Source organism: Coffea arabica, chromosome 1e (assembly GCF_036785885.1).
Source record: "Coffea arabica cultivar ET-39 chromosome 1e, Coffea Arabica ET-39 HiFi, whole genome shotgun sequence".
In the NCBI taxonomy this organism is placed as follows: domain Eukaryota; kingdom Viridiplantae; phylum Streptophyta; class Magnoliopsida; order Gentianales; family Rubiaceae; genus Coffea; species Coffea arabica.
The window spans coordinates 12,137,681-12,163,144 of NC_092311.1; the positions used below are offsets into that span (position 1 = coordinate 12,137,681).

The following is a 25,464-nucleotide window of genomic DNA, read 5'->3' on the forward strand; positions in this document are numbered from 1 at the left end:
ATCAATCTCATCACATATGTGAGATGCCGAAATTTTACTTTTCTTTATAACCCTTATGTGAACTCACTTACCTTTGATTCTTGGTTGTTTTAATGGTTGAATTTGAGTCAAGGGAGTCAATTTTGTTAAGAAAAGTTTTATAATCTCAAGTTGTTAGAAAATCTAGAAATTTTCGCAGGAGGCTCTGCGCAGCTTTGGGAAATTGGCTATAACTTTGTATAGGAAAGTCGGAATTGAGTTCCATTTGTTGAGTTTGAAACTAGACTCAGAGGGCTTCCTACGATGTAAACTTCAGAGTTTGATTCAATGTCTATAAATTCTAGGAAATTGGCAAAGTTGACTGAAAGTTCTGCCCTGCACAAGTAAACATAGGAATGTTGCAGTAGTTTATGGCTCAATTTGGACCAACTTATGAACTAAATCTCTTTGAGGTGTCTTCTAAAGATTCTTAGTATTTGAAGTCTAGTTTTTAACAAGCCAAGTTGTATAAATTTTTTATATTTATAACTCAAGTTATGATTTTTCTAAAGGAAGGACATAAGTTAAGGTTTTTGTGCATACTAAGGTTTTGGTGTGTGTTTTTGTGTGCATTTTGGTAGTGTGATTGTGAGGACTTGTAAAATCCCTTATATTTTCTTAAAAATTTCCTTTTATTTGGAATTCATTATTTTATAATATCTTTACTACTCATTCACCCCACAATAAGTGCAAATAAACATAGAATCAAGTGTTTTTCCTTTCGTTTTCTTGTTATCGTAAATTAGGGTTTTACGTCTTTTGAATAGTGTGATTAATCGATACGGAATGTGTAATAAATTTAGTGATTAGGAGTGAGTTTTAGATGATATTACATGTGTGATTAGAAGTAATAATAATAAGTTAGTGAATTGTAAGTGAAAACCCTAGTACATGCGAGTTATGGAAAAATGGTATGAACCGACATGCACCGTTTGCTACCGATTGAACACACCCCTTGACCACAATTTTATTAACTTATTCTCATTGTCATTAGTGCAAAAATATCAGCCCTAATTATCCTAGAAAGAGAGCCGAAATTCTTGACTAAAAAGAAAGGAAAAAGAAGAAAAATTGAAAACTTGATCTTGTGGTGACATGTGGAGGCAATCCAACCATCTTTGACCCAAGCTAATTCCTATCATCTTGACCTTCTTGAAGCTTCATTCTTCCTTCATTTCCACCATCTTGGCCGAGCTCTTGAGGGAGAAAAGAAAGAGAGAAAAACCACTTCATTTAATCTTGATTTCTAGCTTAGTTGAGTGAAAACCGAAAATCTAAACCGATTAATCCTTTCTTTGAGCACTTGGGAAGTTTGGTGTGCTAAAAGTTTACAAGGAGAGGTGGTGGATTTCTTTTGCAAGCATCTTAGTGAGGTATTATGGTTGTCTATCCTATTTCTTTCCCTTAATCTTGCTTAAGTTTGTGTAGCAACTTATATTCTTGGCTAATGATAGTTGTCTAAGTAGTTTTGATGATTTTTGGTGGAATTTTGAGTTAGAGTTTGTATGGTTCAGTTGTATTCCTTGTTGTGTAGAGAGCATATGATGTCTATAATCTTGTATAGGAAGTTGAAGTAGTGGTTCAAGTTAGAAATATGAAGTTTATACCTTGAATGCATTAAATTCCAGATTTAAGGATTGAACCTGCTTTGTTCTGACCAGTTTTATTCGTGTATGTTAGAGGCCGAATTAGGATTAGGTTAAAACATGAAAGTTGTAGGAAATGCTGTTTTATAGTTTCCTGTAAAATTTCAGTTCAGTTGGAGTACTGTAGCATGTGAAATGACCGAAATACCCTTGACTACCAAAAGCTTCATTTTGCGGACAGTTTTGTGATTTCACACTTTTGGCTTCGTTTTTCACTTTGATCCGTATCAAACCAGTCTTTGGCTAAAACACAAAAGTTTTAGACCTATGTTTTATCTTTCCAACGCATCTAAAAACACCTCAAACGAAATGGTGTAGCCTGAGTTATTATCATTTGAATTCAGTACTGACAATCGCACTGACAAGGACATTCTGGTTCTGTAATCTGTATTTTCGACCTGGATCAATTGTGATCTAGGTTGAATTATTTTCATGAAAGTTGTAGCCCTTTGTCTTAGTTTCGAAACAGTATAAAGTTCAAACCAATTGGATAAATGTAACTCTAGTTGTGAGCAAAAGGTTATAAGATGTCGAATCTGCCATTTAGTCTTTTGCCTTCAACACTTGATTTCCGATTGGATTATTATACTTGTGTTGTACTTGAATGATTTTGAGCCATTGAATGGCTATTGTGATGAGATTGATTATTTGTATGTGTTTTGGGACCGATTTAAGGAAAATAAAGAAGCCATAAATGGCTGAAAAATAGGTAAACACAAAGGGCGTGCTTTCCAAATTTACACTCGAGGGTTAGGTAGAGGTACTCAGACTTGAGTACGAATTCGGGAACGAATATCACTTGAATCATCTAGAATATTCAAGTTTTCTTTTATAGAGGTATATAAGTTAGAATTCGGTCGAAACTTGTACCCTTGGAAAATGAAAGTACAGACTAATAGAAATATATTTTTCTCATCACTTCGACTCAAACAGAGATTTCAAAGGTTAATCACTTTAAAGTTTCACTGTTTTAAGAGCGAGCATGAGTTTACAAATATTCTCCAAATAAATTTCAATTATGTGATTCTCGTTAAATGAAACATTTAAGTTTCGAACCTTAGTTACTTTCAGAAGCTCTTAAATAATGTTTTATCGCAGATTTGGACTCCACACACGGAGTAATACTCGAACGTAACCCGTAAAGGCACCACATCTTTTGGTGAGTGCTTCCAAATACCTAATTGAACTGGACACTTGTTTTCAATACTTGACCAATGTGATTTAATGATATGTATTTTGTTTAATAGGGCAAGAGTGTACTCTATCGCACTTGCCCTAATATGATATATACTTATTTATTGTTACAATTGACTTGACATACTTGTACTTGACTTATAAGTGCTAAGCGGCAGCATGTACCACACTCAATATGAGTGAGAGGTGCCTCTCATTCCCGTCTCCGTACTTTTATTTTGATTCAGTCGATTGGAGATGTTATCTCATCGACTTCTTGGAGGCCCAAATCCCACTGGCTAGTTAATCGAGTTGAGCTGGCAAGGACTTAGTCGATTAGATAACGAACCATGGATATCTAGTATTGTCGAGTGGAGTGTTATCTCCTCGACTAATCGGTATACTCGAGTATTACCACCAGTGTTTAGTTGGTGTTCGGACCCGGTAAGGGGGTTGAATGGTGGATGGATTGGAGTTAAGCGAAGTTCTACTGGATTGGTTACTTTACTTGAAAGTTGACGGAGTGTCAACTAATACTTGATCAAACTCCGGTGAAGCAATGGGAATTTGGCTCCTGAGAGCCATCGATATCCTTATATTTGGATTGTTATTCGTAGTGTTATTGTTTATTTTAGAAAAGAATTTTACACTCGTTCACTTTGAAATTTGCTACTTCAAGTGTATTGTTTACTTTTATGAACTTTTCATACTCATTATTTTGCTACGTTGATACTTGTACTTTTAAATAATGGTCAACTTGCTATTTGGAATCTCACTGGGTTTTTAGCTCATTCCACGTCATTTGTTTTTCTTACAGGGGATACAAACGAGGCGTGAAACGTGTACAGACTAGCGCAGTCTAATTATTTTAAATTTTGAATTTTGTACTCACGCTAGCACTCAACTAGGGTTGTTTGTACTAGGATTGTAAATTCGTTATTGTATTTGGGCATATATGAGTCTTGTAACTGGATTTGACCATCAATGTATATGTTAAGTTTGAAATTGTTGTTTCATTTCTTCTCTATGGTCGTGGTATTTTTCTCGAGTTACACTTGAGTGAGTCCTGCCGAGAGTTGGGCAAGCGGTCCGCTAAACTCTGGGATATGCCATAAGGGGAGGTGGGGTCGTCACAACATATATATTCACCATATCTACAACAGATTACACATAGAGTTTCTGTTGTAGAAAGCGGCCCGAACAATGCTAACACTTGAACACTTGAGTCGTGCTTGAAAGCACTGTCCTAAGAAACTATTTCAGAGTATTGAAACGTTTCTCCAGGATTAAACAAGTCTTCCTCTATTATGTGAGAGGGACGTAGAACCAGCAAATTTCATTTCAAAACCGGCAGGAATATAAGAATATTAAGAAGAGCAGATAGAGAAGAGGGAGGAGAGACTTTTCAAAGTGTAGTCTTCGTTCAATCGGGATGAAAAAGAGCCTGACAAATGGCTCTATTTATAGGCTTCATGCGATTGTGCTTTGAAGAATGAAATTTGATTTCCCGTAGAAGATTTGCATGCTTCTCGGATTGTTTGCAACATGATAAGCTCTAGACTTATCCTCTGTTGTGAAAACCAAAATGTTTGAAATAGTCAAAGCACGTGAACAAATCCTTTGGCTGAAACACATCAACTAGCCTTCTGAACTTGCTTTTTAGGCCTTATCAAAATCTTATCTTTGAAAATTTCTCCCTAAGAATAGGAACAAACGTTTGGAAAACTTTATCAGATAAACTCTTATCATAACAAACATAATAAAATCTTTTGAAATATCTATTATTCACAACAATCTCCCACCTATTTCAAAAGATTTTGGACAAAAGAGTATAAACATCTGCTGGATTTGTCTGAGCTCAATGTAATCAGTTTGGTGTCTTTTGGACTATGAACCAAACTTAAATTGATAAAATATGTCTTACAGAATTATTGGTGAAAAAATAAATTTCTATGAACCAATAATTCTTGTTGTATGACAGAGATCTTATCAATCACATTATAACCCATAATTTTTGTTGTTCAATGCAGTTTCGCGCATTTAGGCCGTGCACCTGCCTGGTTGTTCATGAGAGCTCTAAAGATTCGGCCAAAAAATTTTATAGGAGCGACCCCACTCCACTCACATATAGGTGAATTTATCAACTGTATACTGCTCTAAATACACCTCCCTAAAGGGATATAAATTCATTAAGAGTATTAAACTCAACCTCACAATTACTAGCAATCAAAGCACTTATTTTTAAAGGGACTTAAATTTCAAGTGCTTTATAGTCAATATCGACTTGTTATTAACCATATGAACCTATTTCATGGGATCACCAATCATATAGGTTGGGTTACCGTCTCTATTGACAACCGTTGGCCCAAGTCCCATCTCCCTTGCAATTTGAAGAATTAATTTTCTTCTTATAGTTTTAGTCAGAGAATCGGTCAAATTCAACTATGACTTCACAAAATCAATGGAAATAATTCCATCCCTAAGCAGCTGCTTTACGACATCATGTCTCAATCTCATGTGTCGACTTTTACAATTATAAGATTTATTTTTTGCAATAGCGATAGCCGCTTGACAGTCACAGTGTATAGACATAGGAGGCAACAGATCCTTAATAGGAGGAATATTGGCTAAGAAATTTCTTAACCAATCTGCCTCAGCACCAGTCAACTCCAGAGCTATGAACTCCGATTCCATAGTTGACCGAGCAATGATTGTCTGTCTAGCTGACTTCCATGCTACTGCACCACCACTAAAGGTGAACATATAACCACTAGTGGATTTTGTATCATTTGAATCAGAGATCCAATTAGCATCACTGTAACCCTCTAATAAAATGGGAAATCCACTATACCAGATACCAAAATTCATGGTACTTCTCAAATATTTCATTAGTCTGACTAATGCAAACCAATGCTTACGATTGGGATTGTGAGTATATATACTCAGTCTACATATAATATAAGCTATATTCGGTCTAGTGAAATTCATCAGATGCATCAGACTTCCAAAAATCTGAGCATATTTAGACTGAGCAATTGGGTCACCATTATTTTTCTTTAACTGAGTGTTAACGTCATAAGGAGTACTCATAGGTGTCACATCATAATTTTCAAACTTCCTAAGAAGTCTCTCTGTATAATGTTCTTGTGACAACATTATACCATCACCTCTCCTTATGATTTTAATATCCAATATCATTTTGGCTTCACCCATATCTTTCATATCAAAATTAGAAGACAAAAACTATTTAGTACTATTTACAATATCTAGACTAGTACCAAATATAAGCATGTCATCCACATACAAACTGATTATCACATATTGATTATTTATAATTTTGACATATACACATTTATCCACTTCTACTGACGAGAATCCATCTTTTATCAATACTTGATCAAATTTCTCATGCCACTGTTTAGGAGTTTGTTTTAGACCATAAAGAGATTTAATTAGTTTACAAACCTTATTTTCTTATCCAGATACAATACATCCCTCAGATTGAAACATATAAATTTTTTCTTCTAGATCACCATTTAAAAATGTTGTTTTGACATTCATTTGATGAATGACAAGTTTATGGATAGAAGCTAGAGCAAATAAAACTCGAATTGACGCAATTCTTGTTACTGGTGCAAATGTATCAAAATAATCAATATTTTGTTTTTGAGAAAATCCTTTTGCTACTAAACGAGCTTTGTACTTTTCTATAGAGCTATCAGAGTTTTATTTTCTTTTAAAAATTCATTTGCAACCAATAGGTTTTTCACCAAGAGGTAAGTCTACCAAAATTCAAGTTTTATTTGTCAAGATAGAATCAATTTCAGATTTAATTGCTTCTTTCCAAAATTTACAATCAGGAGAAGAAATAGCATCGAAGTATGTTAAAGGATCATTATCAATAAGAAAAGTTTGAAAATCATTTCCATATGAAAATTCTTTTCTTGGCCTTTTACTCCTTAATTCCTCAATTGGAATAATTTCCTTATTTATTTCAACAGGTGCATGAGAAATTTTACTAGACAGTGAAAAAATATGTTCAAAAAATTCAGCATTCTTTGTCTCAATAATTGTATTACAACCCAGCACATTACTTCTTAAAACAATAAATCTATATGCAGCACTATGTTCAACATATCTAATAAACATACAATCAGAAGTTTTAGAACCTAATTTTCTTTTCTTAGGTTCAGGCAACAATACTTTAGCAAGACACCCCCATACTTTCGAATATTTCGAATTAGGTTTATAATTTTTCCATAACTCATAAGGGGTTTTGTCAGTTTTCTTATGAGGTATCCTATTTTGTAAGTGACATGCAGATAAGATAGCTTCTCCCCATAAATTATCAGGAGCATGAGAACTAACTAACATAGAATTCATCATTTCTTTTAGTGTTCTATTTTGCCTTTCAACTACTCCATTAGATTCGAGTGAATAAGGAGGTGTTATTTCATGTATTATGCCTTCATGTTCACAAAATTTATCTAAGGCTAAATACTCGCCTCCTCTATTAGACCTAATTCTTTTTATTTTCTTATTAAGTTGATTTTCTACCTCAGACTTATAAGATAAAAAGGCATTGTGAGTATCATCTTTATTTCTAAGTAAATAAAGTTTAGTATATCTAGAGTAGTCATCTATAAAAATAACATAATATCTTTTTCCTCCTCTAATCATAGTTTGTTTTAAATCACCTAAATCTGTGTGGATTAAATTTAATAGTTCAGTTTCTCTTTGAACAGTTATACAAGTCTTCTTTGTCATTTTAGTTTCTGCACATATCTCACATTTGTCCATTTTTTCATTAATACCAGAAATTAGACCACAAGATTGCATTTTCTTTATATAACTCATATTAACATGTCCTAATCTTGCATGCTATAAAGAAATTGAATCAACAATATAAGCAGAAGAGGAAGCATTCTCATTGATCACATTGAAAATGTTAAGTACAAAAAGTCTCTGGTTACAATAGCCTTTCCCTACAAACACATTATTTCTTGTCATTACAATCTTATCAGATTTGAATGACACTTTCACCCCAACTTTTCCAAGCAAAGCCACAAAAACAAGATTTGCCCGAATATTTGGAACATGCAGCACATCATTAAGGGCCAAAGTTTTTCCTGAAGTGAGTTTCAAGAACACTTTGCCCTTACCAAGAACTTTTTCAGCTCGTGAGTCTCCAAGGTAGACTACCTCTCTATCATCCTCTATTGGAGTATAGGAGGAAAATGTTTCTCGATTTGCACATATGTGCCGAGTAGCTCCAGAGTCTACCACCCACTCTTTCACATTGGTTGCAATGTTTACTTGTGAGATAACTGCAGCAATTATTTCATCTCCTTCGACTAAATTAGCCTTAGGAGGATTACCAGTTGCTTTGTCACCTGTATTATATCTGCACTGAGCAGCATGGTGACCTGGTTTTCCACAACTGTAGCAATTGCCTTTCTTTTTCTTAAAGTTGGGATTCTTGGGTTTATAGTTGGGATTCCAAGACTTGCTACTTTGGGACTTATTGGCGTACCTTTTGTTGTTGCTTTGTACCAGATTAGTTTTGAATGCCATCTCCTTTGCTTTGACAGCTCTCAACTCCTTCCTGTGTGAATCTTCAATCAGGATGTGTTTCACGAGTTCATCAATTGTGTAATTTTCTTCTTTGTGCTTCAGGTTATTTTTGTAGTCGGCCCATGACTCGGGTAGCTTTTCAATTAGCATGTCTGTAGCAAATTTCTCGGACAGCTTGATCTCTTCATTTTTCAGCTCCTCGAGTAACATTTGGTATTCTGTGACCTGAGCTTTCATTTCTTTGTCATCGGTCATCTGCCATTGATTGTACTTTCCCACAACAAATTTTTGTTTGGTTGCGTCTTTAGTGGTAAACTTCGTTACCAATGCTTCCCAATTTTGCTTGGCTTCTTTGCAGCTACAGAATATGTCAAATAACTCATTAGAAAGTGTTTGTAAAATTGTATGTCGACATTCCTTATTGGCATATTACCACGACTCTTGTATCTTGACATCTACAGTTGCAGCAGGTTGAGATTCTGTCAGTGCATAGGCTACTCCATGAATGTCGAGTAGAGAGTAGACACGTTCTTGCCACCTTTTGAAGTTTTTGTCAACAAAAACCTCAATTCTAGAGACGTCAGGAAATGGTTTCGCAAAAGGTGTGACTGCGACTACTGCGGAGGATGGTTGTGGGGTGTTAACACTGTCGGCTGCCATAGTTTCTTAGATTGTTGTAGAAAGCGGCCCGAACAATGCTACCACTTGAACACTTGACTCGTGCTTGAAAGTATTGTCCTAAGAAACTATTTTAGGGTATTGAAATGTTTTTCCAGGATTAAACAAGTCTTCCTCTACTATGTGAGAGGGATGTAGAATCAGCAAATTTCGTTTCAAAACTAGCAGGAATATAAGAATATTAAGAAGAGCAGATAGAGAAGAGGGAGGAGAGAGTTTTCAAAGTGTAGTCTTCGTTCAATCGGGATGAAAAAGAGCTTGACAAATGGCTCTATTTATAGGCTTCATGAGATTGTGCTTTGAAGAATGAATTCTGATTTCCCGTAGAAGATTTGCATGCTTCCCGGATTGTTTGCAACATAATAAGATCTAGACTTATCCTCTGTTGTGAAAATCGAAATGTTTGAAATAGTCAAAGCACGTGAACAAATCCTTTGGCTGAAACACATCAACTAGCCTTCTGAACTTGCTTTTTAGGCCTTATCAAAATCTTATCTTTGAAAATTTCTCCCTAAGAATAGGAACAAACATTTGGAAAACTTTATCAGATAAACTCTTATCATAACAAACATAATAAAATCTTTTGAAATATCTATTATTCACAACAGGTTCCCCATGCAGAGATTCTGTTTGGTCCTAACACTACTACTTCACATCATTGTCAGCAGAGACTAAAAGGGCAAATGAATGAGCTATCAAGCCTAACTATTCCATCTATAACTTTACTAGAACCAATAGGAAAATGACGCTACAAAAAATATACAAATTTCAGCCATAATGAAAGATTCCTAGCCACATGCTCATCCCCATTTCTAACTACTTAAAAGTAGCACATATTCAAAAAGCCCACAAATTTATAGTTACTATTATAAAAAAAAAGCTGCAACCAAACTAGAATTACAAAAGCAAGAACACAAAAAGTCTACAAGAAATTCTACCAAAAATAATTCTAATACTGCCCTATATAATTTCTCTCTTATGCACAAATTTTGATCAATAATATCTCCCATAAAGTTACCATATCGTGTACTAAACTTGCTAAAACACATTTCACATACTAAAAATATAAGAAATTACCAACAACCTGTTTCTATTTTCTTTATTAAACAAGCTATTTGGTCACCAAATTCCCAGTTAAAGTTATGATCTTGGTAAAAAATCATTAAATATGAAGATAATTGAATAATATTTAGTAATAAAAAAGATGGTAACAACAATTTGAGCATAAGCATGTTTAATTGTACAATGAATTTTGTTCATATACCTGAAGGTTCACTACTATTTGCTAATTCTTCATCTTCAATCTTTTAATTGTTTTTTGTTATAATAAAATGCCCAGCAAAAGTAGCCCTTAATTAGGGATTTTGAAGCCAACCCAATTGAGTCGCAACTCAGAATTGCAAAACCTGCACCAGGAAAGATGGAAAAAAGGGAAAAAATTGGCTGATAGGAATAGGAAGTTTCAAATTCAATTAAAACTTAAAAGATAAAAGCTCCATTTGAACTAGCTATTTTTGGGGGTATTTTTGAAATCTTTTACTATACCAATGTAGGTGAAGACTTTTATTGTAAATATTTTTAATGGTAGGTTTGGGATGTTTTTGAAAAAATATTTTGGGGTATTCTTAAAATTTAAATTTTTAATGGGTTATTTTTAAAATTTTACAACCACCTATCACTACCTGACCCCTTCCCTCCTCTCCCCTCCCTTCCTCCCCACTCTCTCCTGCCATCCCCCTCTTCCTCCTCCCCTCGCGACTAGAGAGGGTGAGGAGGCAACGGAAGACATATGGGGAGGAAGGAGGAGGGGAGGGAAGGGGAGAAAGAGTAAGAAGGGCGGAGGAAGAAAAGGAAGGAAAGAGAGGAGAAAAGGGAGGGGAAGAGGGAGGAGGAAGGAAGAAGGGAAGGAGGAGAGAGGAGAGAAGGGCAAGGGGTGGCAGGTGGTGGTGTGTTTTTGGTGGTTGGTGGTGGTGGTGTTTTTTTTTTTGTATTTTTGGATTTGTTTTTGTTGGAAAAATAGTCCGAACAATGTTAACAAAATTGCAGACGTAATTTGAGGAAACTTGAGTCGTGTTTAATAGCACTGTCCTAAGAAACTATTTGAAAAAGTTTAAATATTTTCGTAGGATTAAACAAGCCTTCTTCTTGAAAACAAGAAGGAATAGAACCAGTAAATACTGTACCAGTACAGAGGAGAAATAAGAGTGGAGAGAAGAAGGAGAACAGAGCAAGCTACTAGAAAAATTCAATTGGAGTTGTAAGTGTGCTTTCCAAATAAGGAGTACCAGATATTTATAGGTGTCAGAAAAGAGTTACGTTGGAAAATTTTGTAACAAAATAAAAGGTGCACTTATTTTGTGATTGTGAACGTTAGAGTGCTGATTTTATGCAATGATTCTACTAAGAAATAAGAGATAAGATCTTATCTGGAAGTGAAGAGATAAGAGATAAAATCTATCTAACAAAAAAAACATTGTTGCTGATTTTGTGTAACAGATAAAACTTATCTTCTTGATTCGTAAAATTAAAAAATAAATTTTACTTCTTGCAAAAGATAAGAGCAGTAAAACTAACTTGGGCCGTGTTTAACCCATGCGCAAGGGGGTTGCAACTCGACTTCCCTCTCATGTGCGCAATTCCATACTGGTTACCAATCTAACACAAACCCAATAAGGAACTAAGGATTATAAAATAATGAGAAATCTCTTTGATTTTTCAATGTGGGACAAAATTTTTTGAAATACTCCTTTATTTACAACAATCTCCTTCCTATTTTAAAAGATTTTAAACAAAAGATAACAAAGAAAATAATCTACTGAATTTATTTGTGTGAAATGTAATTAGTTTGATGTCTTTTGGACTATGAACCAAACTTACATTGACAAAACATGACGTACAGAATTATTGGTGAAATATAATAACAGAGATTTTATCAATCACATTGCAACCCACAATTTGCTGTTCAACGCGGTTTTGTGCTTTTAGACCATACGCCTGCCTAGTTATTCATGGGCGCTCTAAAGATTCGGCTAAAGAATCTTATTGGAGTTGTCCCACTTCACTCTCATCTAGGTGAATTCATCAAGTGTAAATTGTTTTAAATACATCTCCCTAAAGGGATATTAATTCATTAAAAATTTTAAATTCAACCTCACAGTTGAATTTGAAGTGCATCTTACTAGCAGTCAAAGTACTTATCTCAGGAGGGACTTAAATTTGAAGTGCTTTACAGTCAATATGGACTTGTTATTACCTATATGAACCTACTTCATAAGATCACCAATCACATAGGTTCGATTACTGTCTTTTTTGACAAGTTGTTGGTCCTAGTCCCATTTCTCTTATAGTTTGAAGAATTAATTTCCTTCCTACAGATTTAGTCAGAGGATCGACTAAGTTCAACTCTAACTTCACAAAATCAATGAAAATAATTCCATCTCTAAGCAGCTGTTTTACGACATCATGTCTTAATCTTATGTGTTGACTTTTACAATTATAAGATTTATTTTTAGCAATAACAATTGTCGCTTGACAATCACAGTGTATGGACAAACGAAACAATAGATCCTTAGTTGGAGGAATATTGGCCTAGAAATTTCTTAACCAATTAGCCTTAGAACCAGTCAACTCCAGAGTTATAAACTCTGATTCCATAGTTGACCTAGCAATGATTGTCTGCTTGGCTGACTTCCATGCTACTGCATCACCACTAAGAGTGAACACATAATCACTAGTGGATTTTGTCTCATTTGAATCAGAGATCCAATTAGCATTCCTGTACCCTTCTAATACAATGAAAAATTCACAATACAAGATACCATAATTCATGGTACCTCTCAAATATTTCATTAGTTTGACTAATGCAAATCAATGCTTACTATTGGGATTGTGAGTATATCTACTCGGCCTACACACAAGTTATATTAGGTCTTGTGAAATTTATCAAATGCATAAGACTCCCAACAATCTGAGCGTATTTAGGCTGAGCAATTGGATCACCATTATTTTTCTTTAATTGAGTTTTAGTATCATAAGGAGTGCTTACAGGTGTCACATCATAATTTTCAAACTTTCTAAAAAATCTCTCTGTATAATGTTCGTGTGATAATATTATACCATAATCTCTCATTATGATTTTAACACCCAATATCATTTTAGTTTCACCCAAATCTTTCATATCAAAATTAGAAGATAGAAAATATTTAGTACTATTAACAATATCTAAAGTTGTACCAAATATAATCATATCATCCACATACAAACTAATTATCACATATTGATCATTTATAATTTTGACATATACACATTTATCCACTTCTATAGACGAGAATCTATCTTTTATTAATATTTGATCAAATTTCTCATGCCACTGTTTAGGAACTTGTTTACACCATAAATAGATTTAATTAATTTACACACCTTATTTTCTTGTTCAGATACAATACATTCCTAAAGTTGAAACATATAAAGTTTTTCTTCTAAATCACCATTTAAAATGGGTGTTTTGATATCCATTTGATGAACAACTAGTTTATGGATAGAATTTAAAGCAAATAACACACGAATAGAAGAAATTCTTGTTACTGGTGCAAATGTGTCAAAATAGTCCCTTTTTTTGAGAAAATTATTTTGCTACTAAACGAGTTTTGTATTTTTTTTATAGAGCTATCATAATTACATTTTGTTTTAAAAATTCATTTGCAACCAATAGATTTTGCACCAAGGGTAAATCTATCAAAGTCCAGGTTTTATTTTTCATAATAGAATCGATTTTAGATTTAATTGTTTCTTTCCAAAACTTGCAATTAGGAGAAGAGATAGCATCAAAATAAGTTAAAGGATCATTATTAACAAAAAAAGTTTGAAAATTATTTTCTTGGCCTTTTACTCCTTCTCAATTCCTCATTAAAGGTCATTTCTCTATTTATTTCAATAGATGCATGAGAAATTTTATTAGACAGTGAAAAAATATGTCCAAAAAATTCAGCATTCTTTGTCTCAATAATTGTCTTACAATCAATTGCATCATTTCTTATAACTAGAAACCTATGTGCATCACTATATTCAGTATATCCATTAAATATACAATCAGAAGTTTTAGAATCTAATTTTCTTGTTTTAGGTCCAGATAATAACACTTTAGTAAGACACCCCCATACTTTTAAATATTTTAAATTTGGTTTATAATTTTTTCACAACTCATAAGGTGTTTTGCCAGCCTTTTTATGTGAAATCCTATTTTGTAGATGACATGCAGATAATATAGTTTCTCCCCACAAATTATCAAGAGCATGAGAACTAACTAACATAGAATCCATTATTTCTTTTAGTATCATATTTTTTCCATTCAACTACTCCATTAAATTATGGTGAATAAGGAGGTGTTATTTCATATATTATGCTTTCATATTCACATAACTTATCTAAACCTAAATATTCACCCCCTTTATCAGATCTAATTCTTTTTATTTTCTTATTAAGTTGATTTTCTACTTCAGACTTATAAGATAAAAGGGCATTATGAGTTTCATCTTTATTTTTAAGTAGATATAGTTTGGTATATCTAAAATAATAATCTATAAAAGTAATATAATATCTTTTACCACCTCTAGTCATAGTTTGTTTTAAATCATCTAAGCCCGTGTGAATTAAATTTAATAATTCAGTTTCTCTCTGGATAGATATACAATGTTTCTTTGTTATTTTAAATTATGCACATATTTCACATTTATCCATATTTTTACTACTACCAGAAATTAGGCCACATGCTTGCATTTTCTTGATATAACTAATATTAACATATTCTAATCTAGCATGCCATAAAGAAATTGAATTAGTGATATAAGCAGAAGAAGAAGCATTTTCATTAATCACATTTGAAATGTTAAGTACAAAGAATCCCTTATTACAATAGCCATTACCCACATATACATTATTTTTTGTCATTACAATCTTGTCAGATTCAAACTACACTTTCATCCCAACCTTTCCTACCAATGCTATAGAAACCAGATTTGGCCGAATATTTGGCATATGTAGCACATCATTGAGGGCCAAAGTTTTTTTTAAGGTGAGTTTTAAGAGCGCTTTACTCTTACCCAGAACTTTAGTTGTTCGTGAGTTCCTAAGATAGACCACCTTTTCATCATCCCCGATTGGAGTATAGGTGGAAAATACTTCTCAATTCACACATATGTGTCGAGTAGCCCCAAAATCTACCGCCCATTCTTTCACATTAGCTGCAATGTTGACTTGAGAGATGATTGCAGTAATTATATCATCCCCTATGGCTAAATTAACCTTATGAGGATTGGCATTTACTTTATCACCTTTTTTTGTGCCTACACTAAGCAGCATGGTGTCCTGATTTTTCACAAATATAGCAATTGCCTTCCTTCTTCTTAAAGTTGGGATTATTAGGTTTGTAATCCTAAGACTTATTAGCGTACCTCTTATTGTTGTTTTGTACCAAGTTACTTTTGAGTGCCATCTCCTTAGTTTCGGCAGCTCTTAACTTCTTCCTATTGAAATTTTCAATCAGGATGTATTTCACGAGCCCATTAATAATGTAATTTTTCTACTTGTGTTTTAAGTTGTGTTTGTAGTTGGCCCATGATTCAGGCAACTTTTCAATTAGCATGCCTGCAGCAAAATTCTTGGGCAGTTTGATGTCTTCATTTTTCAAATCCTCAAGTAATATTTGGTACTCCGTGATTTGTACTTTCATTTCTTTATCGTCTGTCATCTGCCATTGATTGTACTTTCCCACAACGAATTTTTGTCTGGTTGCATTTTTAGCGGTAAACTTTGTTACCAAAGCTTCCCAAATTATCTTAGCTTCTTTGCAACTACAGTACACGTCAAATAATTCATTTGAAAGTATTTGTAAGACTGTATATTGACATACCTTATTGGCATATTGTCATGATTTTTGCATCTTGACATCTATGTTTGCACCTGGCTGTCAGTGCATAGGCCACTCCATGAATGTCGAGTAGAGAGTGCACTCATTCTTGCCATCTTTTGAATTGGCAAAAACTTCAATTTTAGAGACGTCCGGAAAAGGCTTAGCTAGTGGTACTACGACTGCAACTGATACAGATGCAGGTTGTGAAGTGTTAACACTAAGAAATATAACCAACAAATATTGTACCACTAGAGAGGAGAAATAAGAGTGGAGAGAAGGAGGAGAAGAAAGTAAGCTACCAGAAAATTCAACTGGAACTGTGAGTGTGAGTATGCTTTCTAAATAAGGAGCATCTAGTATTTACAAGTGTCAGAAAAGAGTTACATTGAAGAATTTTGTAACAAAATAAAACGTGCACTGATTTTGTGATCGTGAACGTTGGAGTGCTGATTTTATGCAACAATTCTGTTAAGAGATAAAAGATAAATTCTTATCTGGTGGTGAAGAGATAAGAGATAAAATCTGTCTAACAAAAAGAAACGTTTGTTGCTGATTTTGTGTAACAGATAAAAACTTATCTTCTTGATTCGTAAAAGTAAAAAATTAATTTTATTTCTTGCAAAATATAAGAGCAGTAAAACTAACTTGGGTCGTATTTAGCCCACGTGCAGAAGGTTGCAAATCCATCAGTTTGCACTGAATAGACCTAGTTCATGCATGCCAATCTACACTAGTTACCAATCTAATACAAATCCAATAAGAAACTAAACATTATAAAATGATGAGAAATTTCTTTGGTTTTCAATGTGGAACAAAATCTTTTGAAATACTCCTTTATTTATAACAGTTTTTGAAATATTGTAGGGACGTGATATTTTGAAATTATTTTTATTTTGTGTATTATTATAGTATTATATATGAAAATTTTATTTTTCAAAAATTGAGGAACCCAAATGGAGCCAAAAGTTTAACTGAAACCACATAAGCACCTTTTAGTACAAGATTGCTAATGTGGCTTATATGGGCCCATTTCTAATGATGTGGCAATGCCAAATCATAATAGGAACCAACTCAATGTTGACTGATTTGATGACATAACTGTAGGGCCTAAGTGCTTTGAAGTTGAACTAAATATAATACTCACGAACACATTAAGCACCACCCTGAATAGAATGTTTAGACAAATGTGCTAGGTTGTGCACGTTACCACATAAGAGTAACATTATCGTGCACACTTAGGGTGCGTTTGGTTCTGCAGAATTGGAATTGAATTAGAATTGAAATTCTATAGAATTGGAATTCTATGAATTATAATTCCAAATCATTGCAATTCTTTCGTTTGGAAAATGCATAGAATTGATATGGAATTTGTTTGGAATTCCAAATTCTTTGTTTGCATGAGAGAATAATTCATTAGGAATTAGAATTGTTTTCATGAAACATTTGCTTACAGAAAATTTTTCTTTTTCCTTTACTATATAATATTTTTTTAACATTTAGCTAATTGTTACTAAAGCTTTAAGGAAAAAACCAATTTGTACCTTTAATAATTTATTTTTTCTTGCATTTAGCTAATTGTTACTCAAGCTTTAAAGAAAAAAAATTAGTTACTTTTCTTCAAAAAAAATATTATTCTTGTTTCTTTTCTTCTTAATTAAATTATATTAAATAAAAAATAACTATATATTCTAACTTAAAAAGTAATTAATATTTATCAAGTTAAAACCTTGATACTTTTTATAAAGCTAAGAACTTTAAATTTTAGAAAATCAAAAGCCTACTCTATGATATTAATTGGGAAGGAAAGTCATAGCTTGTGCCTATTATAAAAATTTGAGTTTTGTATCTTACAAGAAATTCCAATAGATGAATATGCAAACAAAGTGACTTTAGCAAAATAGAGAGAGAGAGAGAGAGATAAGCACAATTATACATTGCTACTATTCTTCAATAAATGGCCATTCTAATATTAAATTAAGTCCGAATAAGTTCCTATCAAATTTCAAGGCTAGGAATGATTTTGGCTAATTAGTGTATTAAAAATGCTCACAGTAAACAACTGCAACCACATGTAGTATTGGTGAAACAGTGACATCCATTTTAATTTTCTTTCTGAATTGTCAAAAACAATTTAATTGGATGAATGACAATAAATTAGAATAAAAAAGGCACAGAGCAACATTTTATTATTATTATTATTAATTGTCTCTTCCATTTACATACGAGACAGCATCATAATGACATATTATCCCAATTCCATACGAGTTTACAAAGCCTGCTGGCATACATAACATAAAGGTAACACCTAGTTCACACAGGCCCTGTGGTCTGCTGAGCCCTGGAATAGCTTGATACAGAAACAACATTATTCAGTATCATATCTCATTTGCATCCAAGTCAGAGTGAAATTGTTACAAAAAGTAGCTTCCCATATTTGTCACTCGAAATTAAGAAGACAAAACCAAATTTCACCATGCCAGAGGGATATGAGACGCTGCTAAAGCTAATGGCCTGCAGAAGTAATTACTCTGTGTTAGGATAACAACACATATTTGTTTCTCTTCCAGCTCATACATGAGAATAAATTCATAAGCATTTTGATCAGCCATCTTACTGCCTCACAGTATAACTATAACCATTTCTCATAACACTTTATTTCCATTTTGCAGTAAAAAAGTGTCTTTCTGCGATGAAAAATTCGTGATGTGTAACCAATCAAATGAAATGCTAAAGTGAATCTTAACAGAGGTTCAGAAGCAAAGCCAAAAGAGGTGGGCCTAATGTCTGGTACAATGAAAGCTTTTGAGCATAAAGCAAAATGTAGTTTACACCAATCACATAGTAAACCACTGTTTGGCTAAACGGCCATTAGTGGATTCCATCACAGATCTTGTAGCGGCGCTTTACGAATTGCAAATCATTCATAACTTTCAAACAATCTATTTATTACTGCTTCAAAATACATGTGCACACAAAGTATATAGATACTAAAAAAGAAGCCTAAACTCAGGAGAACCATTAATTTATTTACAAAAGTTGCATCTTACCCCAACTTTCAAGAAGTCAAAAACAAAATTTTGTTTATATGGAAGACAGCATCAGATATACTGAGCCAGAGAAACAGGTGCAAAGGAACTTCTTTTGTCATTAGATATCTGATGAACAAGACAAGAAATGAGCCAAACAAAACTTGAACAAGTCCACCTGAACAGAAATGGATATGAAAAATAAAATGGATATGGTTTCGTTTCTGTCTTGTTATTGGGGATAGCTCAAACAAACTGAAAAGAGGGATCTTGCCGTTGAAATTTTCTACTGTATAGCATTTTCACCTTTTGTTTTTAAAATATCCACAGCAAGTAAAGGTCATAAATTTAGTCCAGAATTACAAAAACCTACAACAAGTAGCTAAATTAGAAACAACCCATAAAACATTAATGCCAGCAAAATCACTAAAACGCTAAAAAAACCCGAGAATTACATCGAAACAGAAGAAAAGGCACAACATTTGAACTTACTGTGAGAAAACCAGAAGCCCAAGATCCAAATCGCTTATCCTTGAAGCCACCAGAAAGGAGAAGCAAAGAAAAAGATTGAAATCCACCAGAGGCAACTAGCAAGCTGTAAGTTCCCCCAAAGGCCAAAAGGCAACAGCAGAGCGGAGCAGAGCAGAGCACTCGGAGCAAAGGGCAATGGGGGAGACGGTGGTGGAAGAGGCAAAATGTTAGGGTTGAGGTGGAAGCGGCAGTGGACATCAGAGCAATTGTGCTGAGGAAAAGCGGTTAATTAGATAGAGAAGGGACGCGAGTGAACTTGACCCGATTTTTATTTTTTACCCACGTTGGATCCGCGTGTAGGCCCGTTTTTGAGGGTTTAGACGTGGAATTGGAATTAGAATTCTTTTGGTCTGATAAAGAATTCAACTCATGGAATTAGAACCTCTTGGAATTAGAATTCAATGCTAATTCTATGGAAAAGGCAGCATCCAAACACAAGAATTAGAATTGGGGTTCCAATTCCAATTCTAAATCCCAATTCTATGGGGTACCAAACATACCCTTATAATAAATCAATATCACCTCTTTTTCTTTGATAAATTCATTGTATGTAACACTTTGCAGGAACAAATAAACAAATAACATGTTTTTTATTCTTATTTATCAGTAGCCAACAATGATAATAGTACATCCCATTTACCCTTTTAGAAGTTGTACATTTTATATACCATTATAGCATGTCGTACATTTCATACATGAAGCAAATTTTCTCGTCCAAATGTACTAAGATATAATACGAATACATAATTCATCGCTTAATTGGAATTCAATTAAACAATCATTTTTATAAACTAACACTTACATTGTGAATGAATAATATGTATAAATTGTACTCCTTGTTCTACAAGACATACTTATGTAGCATAATATTGTCACCTATAACTATTGCTCAATAGAGAAAAAAAAAATGTTCGTTGCCTATTTGTCCATGTACCATGTTATTAATCGTAAAACTTTCAAAGAAATATGCAAGATGATATTCCTCTTTTGTGCACAACCTATTAAACATGCATACGTATTTTATTCAAGATAGACACTTAATTAGTGTATGTGCTTGTGGTACATTTTGGACAATAATAGTTGCATATTTCAATTGTAACTAAGTGATATCAAACATGTTTTTGTTATAAGTTGATATATTCTGGACAAAAAGATTTCATTAATGTATGAAAAGTACCCCTTGTTATATAATAGATGCAATTCAAATTCATATTCAGGTTTCAAACTTCAAATTTTCTTTTTCAATTTTATCAAATGCACCATCAGTCAAAGTTATTTAGAAGTTAATAAATGTAATTATTTCTTTAAAAAATTGGTGGGCCAATACGTGACGTGACATTCAAAAGTAAAGCTTTGGTGGGGAAGATTGTGACATAAAACTCTGAAAGCGGTTGAGCGCATAGAACAAAAGATTTGGGGCTAAAGCGACATTTTTGAAACTGCTTTCTTCTCCATCGTTTTCAGTCCACCCACTAAACATCCGCCCGCCACAGCTACTGTTCTACCCAATTCGCGGCGCCAGAATCGGAGACGGCAACAATTCCGGCCAGTAGTCGTCCAATCGCACGAATCTTCCCCTCATTCCGTTTCTCTCTCTTTCTCCCTCCGGTGAGTTGCAAAAAAGAGAGGCTAGGCTTCCTTTTCCAAGGAAACTCTTTCCCGAGGAATTCTTTCCTTTTCCACACTGGTTTCCTGAAACCAAACAGGGTAAAGAAAAGACTCAAACTTCCATAAGGATATATAACTTTCCCGCCTTAATTTGATACTGATTCTTTAGAGGACTTTTCACAAATGGCTTACCTACAATACGGAAGGCATATCCTCCGCCGTGGCTCTGACCAAATCCTTCCCAACCCCCTGTTTTTCGCTGCTCAAGGCGTCCGATATCGAAAGCTGGAAGTCATTCTCACTACTGTAAGTAGATTTTTAACCATTTTTCATTTTTTTTTGTCCTAGTAATAAATTTTTATTTTTGCGAATTTCTTGTGGTTAACGTTTTGTTTAATTATATTTGTAGTCCATAGACAAGCTGGGAAAAGCAGGCGAAACGGTGAAAGTGAAACCGGGGTTTTTCCGGAACCATTTGATGCCAAAATTGCTTGCTGTTCCAAATATTGATAAGTTTGCATACCTGATTAGCGAGCAGCGTAAGGTATATTTCCTTTTCTCTTTGCTACTTTTATTTGTGATGAAATTCTACTTTGTGTGAGACAATGAGACTAGAATTCTGTAGAACACACGTGTGTTAGATTAATCTTTCCTGACAGTGTAATTCATTTCTATTTTTTGGTCAAATTCTTTCTACGTGAGTGAATGAGGCTAGAATTCTTAAGAATGTGATCGAGTTAGATTTTTTTCCCTGCATTGATATGGTGGTGTTACTGGTGTAACAGTTCTTTGCTTCACCGTGTCTAGGTGCATGCAGCACGTGCTAAAATTAGCCAACAAATTTAATTACAGGTTACTTATAATCTATCTACATCTGCTTTTGGACAGAACTCCTGATGTCCCAAGTGTAGGAAAAATGAATCTGAGGAATTAAATGATCAAAGGACTTAAGGAAATAGGACTTACACAGGAAGTAAAACTGTGGTTAATCCAGTGGAGGAGTGGCCTTTGTTATCTTTAGAATTGTGTATGAAGTATGATGAGCTGGGGAAATGATGTCTTTAAATGTCTAAATGCCATTAAATAGATTGTGGAAATTTTGAAGGGTTAGCATGATTATGAGCATGCTTCATTGGTGGGGGATGTCATGTTGGTGTATTATACTCCCTTATTTCTGGTATTTGTGTTTTAATGTTTGAATTGATGTAAAATTTGGGTAACTTATCCAAAAACAATTGCGTTCATCAAGGGACAGCAGAGATGCTTAACCAATTGAAATGATGCGTTGAGTTTAGTATTTATATTGCAAAACTTGGCCATTGATTTAATTGTGGTTGCAGCAGTCTGCTTGCATGTGCTAGTTATTCACATCAGTTAGATGTTCTATTCTCGCAGTGTGCATTTATGGAAGTCAACATTATTGTTAATCCAGTAACACATGGAGTGAAGTCTTGCATTTGAAACATATGTACTTTGAAAACAAACTCCAATCTTTTATCAGTGTTTGTGTTATTGATTGTGCTTTATACAACTTGTAGTGTGAAATTGTACAAGAAGAAGAACATGGGCAGAGAAAAGGTTTCTGCACCTGGAAAATTTAGTGGAGTACCAACTTTAGCCTTTTTAATCTTTTCCTTTCTATTCTTTCGGGTGGCTATTCAGCTTTTATTTCTCTATTTCATTGGTCATTGTTCAATGAACAGCCATGTATTTTCTTTTAACTTGAGATTTATAACTCAGCTTGTAAATTATCTCCATTGAAGCTTCAAAATTGGCATCATTATGCTTCTTTTCTTGTATATATTAATTGATATCATCTACTCATTAAGAGCTATGCTCTTTTTTTTTTCCAAGATTTACCAACCTAAGGAAGTTGAAGAGGTCAAAATAGTTGTCCCAAAGACTGAAGAAGACAGGATGAAAGAATATCAGACTGCAGCGAGACGCCTTGATAGTGCTAAGTTGGTTTGTGTTCTCTATTTATGCTTTTTCTGTTGAAGTTAACCATAAGAAAGCGTTTTATTTGTTGATTATTTGTTAGTGAATGAAATAATAGATTGACAACTTTGATTGCCTAAAGCTGGTTTATTTTTTTGTTAGGGAATACTCTTGTCGCCTAACATAAAGTGCTTCCTTTTGTGTTTCACGTGTACTCTAAGTGGTGTTTGACAGTGTCCTGAATCAAATCAATCAATACATCTCCTTATCCTTCTTTGTTTGGTTTAATCTGATTAACAATCTTCTAGGTTCTGCGGAAGTTAACTACAAAGGATAACGAAGTGCGTGAACCTGTGACGAAGGATGAAATTGTAGCTGAGGTAATTTCTTCCTATCCATGTTTTCTGGATATTTTTTGGACTTGTCATGTCGATCGCTCACTTTCTTTATTTGGAGAACATATAGATTGGTGAATGCACAAGTGTCTGGCATTATAATAACTATTGGGAAGAAGTGACATCTGATTAATAGTATGACTAATTTTGAACAACCTGGTTACTCACTGTATTAAAGATTTTTATTCTTCCGCCTCTGTGTGCATTTCTTTGTGTACCAAAGATATGTGCTAATGTACAATCAAACTGCAGAGATGAGTTCTTATATAATGAGCTGTGAGTATGTTGGAATGTTCTTTCGTTTGAGCAAGAGAAAGAAAATGAACATGTCACTTAAGTAGGATAGACTCTATGTGCAGAAGTATTTTCATCATGGGCTTGAAGAGTGCTAGTTGTGTTCTTCACTGTGAGTGCTACAACTTTCTCAAATGGAATTTGAAATTTTTCGACATTAGGTAAACATGATGGTTGAAAGAGACCTTTATGCCAACTTGGACACTGCAATAGCATTAGCCCTTGGACCTTTCATTGCACTTCTTGTTAGAAGAACCTGAACATGGACTCCTGAATATTTAGCAGTTGGAAGATTTCCCTGTAACATTGCAACAAGGAAACAGCCAGGGTGATTGGTAGTGGTAAATAGGTCCATGCCCTTGTATCTGTGTAGAACGTCATACAAATCTTAGGGGCAGATACTTTTTCACTTAGTGCTGCATGATGATGCTCAAAATGCTGACATTTATCTGCCATCCCTACCCTTGACAACAACCACCACCAGCACAATTGCTGGAGTGTAAAGTCAAAAACTCGAAAAAGGAAGAGTTTGGGATGTCTGTTCGATGAAAGTAGATTTGTTAATTTTGAAGGTTAAATTGCTGCTTAGAGCCATCAGCATTATATGGTTAGCGTGAAAAACAAATCTCTCAAACCCTTGTTATATGCTGACTCTCTTTGATGGCTTGTTAGGTTGCAAGACAGCTCTCAGTGCGCATTGAACCTGAAAGTTTGCATCTTCCAACTCCTTTGGCAGCTTTTGGAGAGTTTGAGGTTCCACTGCGCCTACCAAGGTCCATTCCTTTGCCAGATGGGAAGCTTCAGTGGGCTCTTAAGCTCAAGATTCGCCGAAAATGAAGGGCCTTATTTGCACTAAAATGCTGTGATGGAAATTATTTTGAATTTCAAGATCCAAAACCTTTTGCTTCAGGCAGGCTAAAGTGGATAAGTCTGTAACTTGGCTCTTTGATGTTGTATCCTTGTCCTTAGAATGGGGTGCAATCTGGTTGTCTAGGGAAACTGCATGCGAGTTGTCTCAAGGACAGGCTTGTGAATGAAAAAGGTTTCTAGGTCTGAATTCTCTTCATTAGGGATTCATACCAGTTGGTCGCTAACATCACTTCCTGCTTCTGATCATGGAATCATGGGCCTAATTGTTTGGTGATTGCAAAGCAGAAAGTTTTTGCTCCTTATTTCCTGCGAGAAGGACTAGCCTATGACACTACGGAATCGAATCATTTGCTTCTTGACCATTATATTGACCCTGTCCTAATCTGGTTGGTACAGGAACATATAGCTTTTAGAGCCCATAATGATTGCTTAATGTTCATTCTCCGCCGGAGCTTTGTCTCGGAGTTTGGACTATGGAATTATGCGTGTATTGTCGTTGTTTCGCAACCCAATCTTTTGCATCTATTTTTGTCGTGCCGTGTAGGATTCCAGATGATATCTAACTTATTCTGTTCCTTTTCCCTTTTGACAAAAGTTCCGTGCTTGAAAGAAAACCTTGACAGTGCTGATCCCTTCTTGTTGTGAGTGCAATGTATCTAACTTATACTCCCTCCATTTCACTTTGATAATCCTAATTTTTTTTTTCATACAGTTTAAAAAAAAAAGTAGTTAACTTTGTTGGAACATTAGGGGGAGTGTCCGCGCATCACGCGGGTGTTTGGTGCCTGTGGGGAAGGAGGTTTTTT

The 25,464-nt window shown here is 34.3% G+C and overlaps 1 protein-coding gene and 1 long non-coding RNA gene across 2 annotated transcripts; one reads left to right on the top strand and one right to left on the bottom strand.

Moving 5' to 3' along the window:
- Positions 1-18,150: 18,150 nt before the first annotated feature.
- LOC113688960 (uncharacterized) lies at positions 18,151-20,050 on the bottom strand. The gene is made up of 2 exons (XR_011816115.1): positions 19,515-20,050; positions 18,151-18,507 (listed from the first exon to the last, which is right to left on the bottom strand). It is a non-coding gene; the product is annotated as an uncharacterized lncRNA (long non-coding RNA).
- Positions 20,051-20,937: 887 nt separating this feature from the next.
- LOC113701256 (uncharacterized) lies at positions 20,938-25,183 on the top strand. The gene is made up of 6 exons (XM_027221830.2): positions 20,938-21,260; positions 21,331-21,467; positions 21,571-21,705; positions 23,016-23,126; positions 23,408-23,479; positions 24,461-25,183. Exons 2-6 carry the CDS (start codon positions 21,345-21,347, stop codon positions 24,623-24,625), a joined length of 606 nt encoding a protein of 201 aa, XP_027077631.1. The 5' UTR covers positions 20,938-21,260; positions 21,331-21,344; the 3' UTR covers positions 24,626-25,183.
- Positions 25,184-25,464: the final 281 nt, after the last annotated feature.

Bases quoted from the DNA above. Each gene is read 5' to 3' on its own strand.
- LOC113701256 (XM_027221830.2), top strand. From the start codon at position 21,345: ATGGCTTACCTACAATACGGAAGGCATATCCTCCGCCGTGGCTCTGAC. The intron at 21,468-21,570 runs GTAAGTAGATTT...TTATATTTGTAG, and splicing joins TGGAAGTCATTCTCACTACT to TCCATAGACAAGCTGGGAAA. The intron at 23,480-24,460 runs GTAATTTCTTCC...ATGGCTTGTTAG, and splicing joins AGGATGAAATTGTAGCTGAG to GTTGCAAGACAGCTCTCAGT.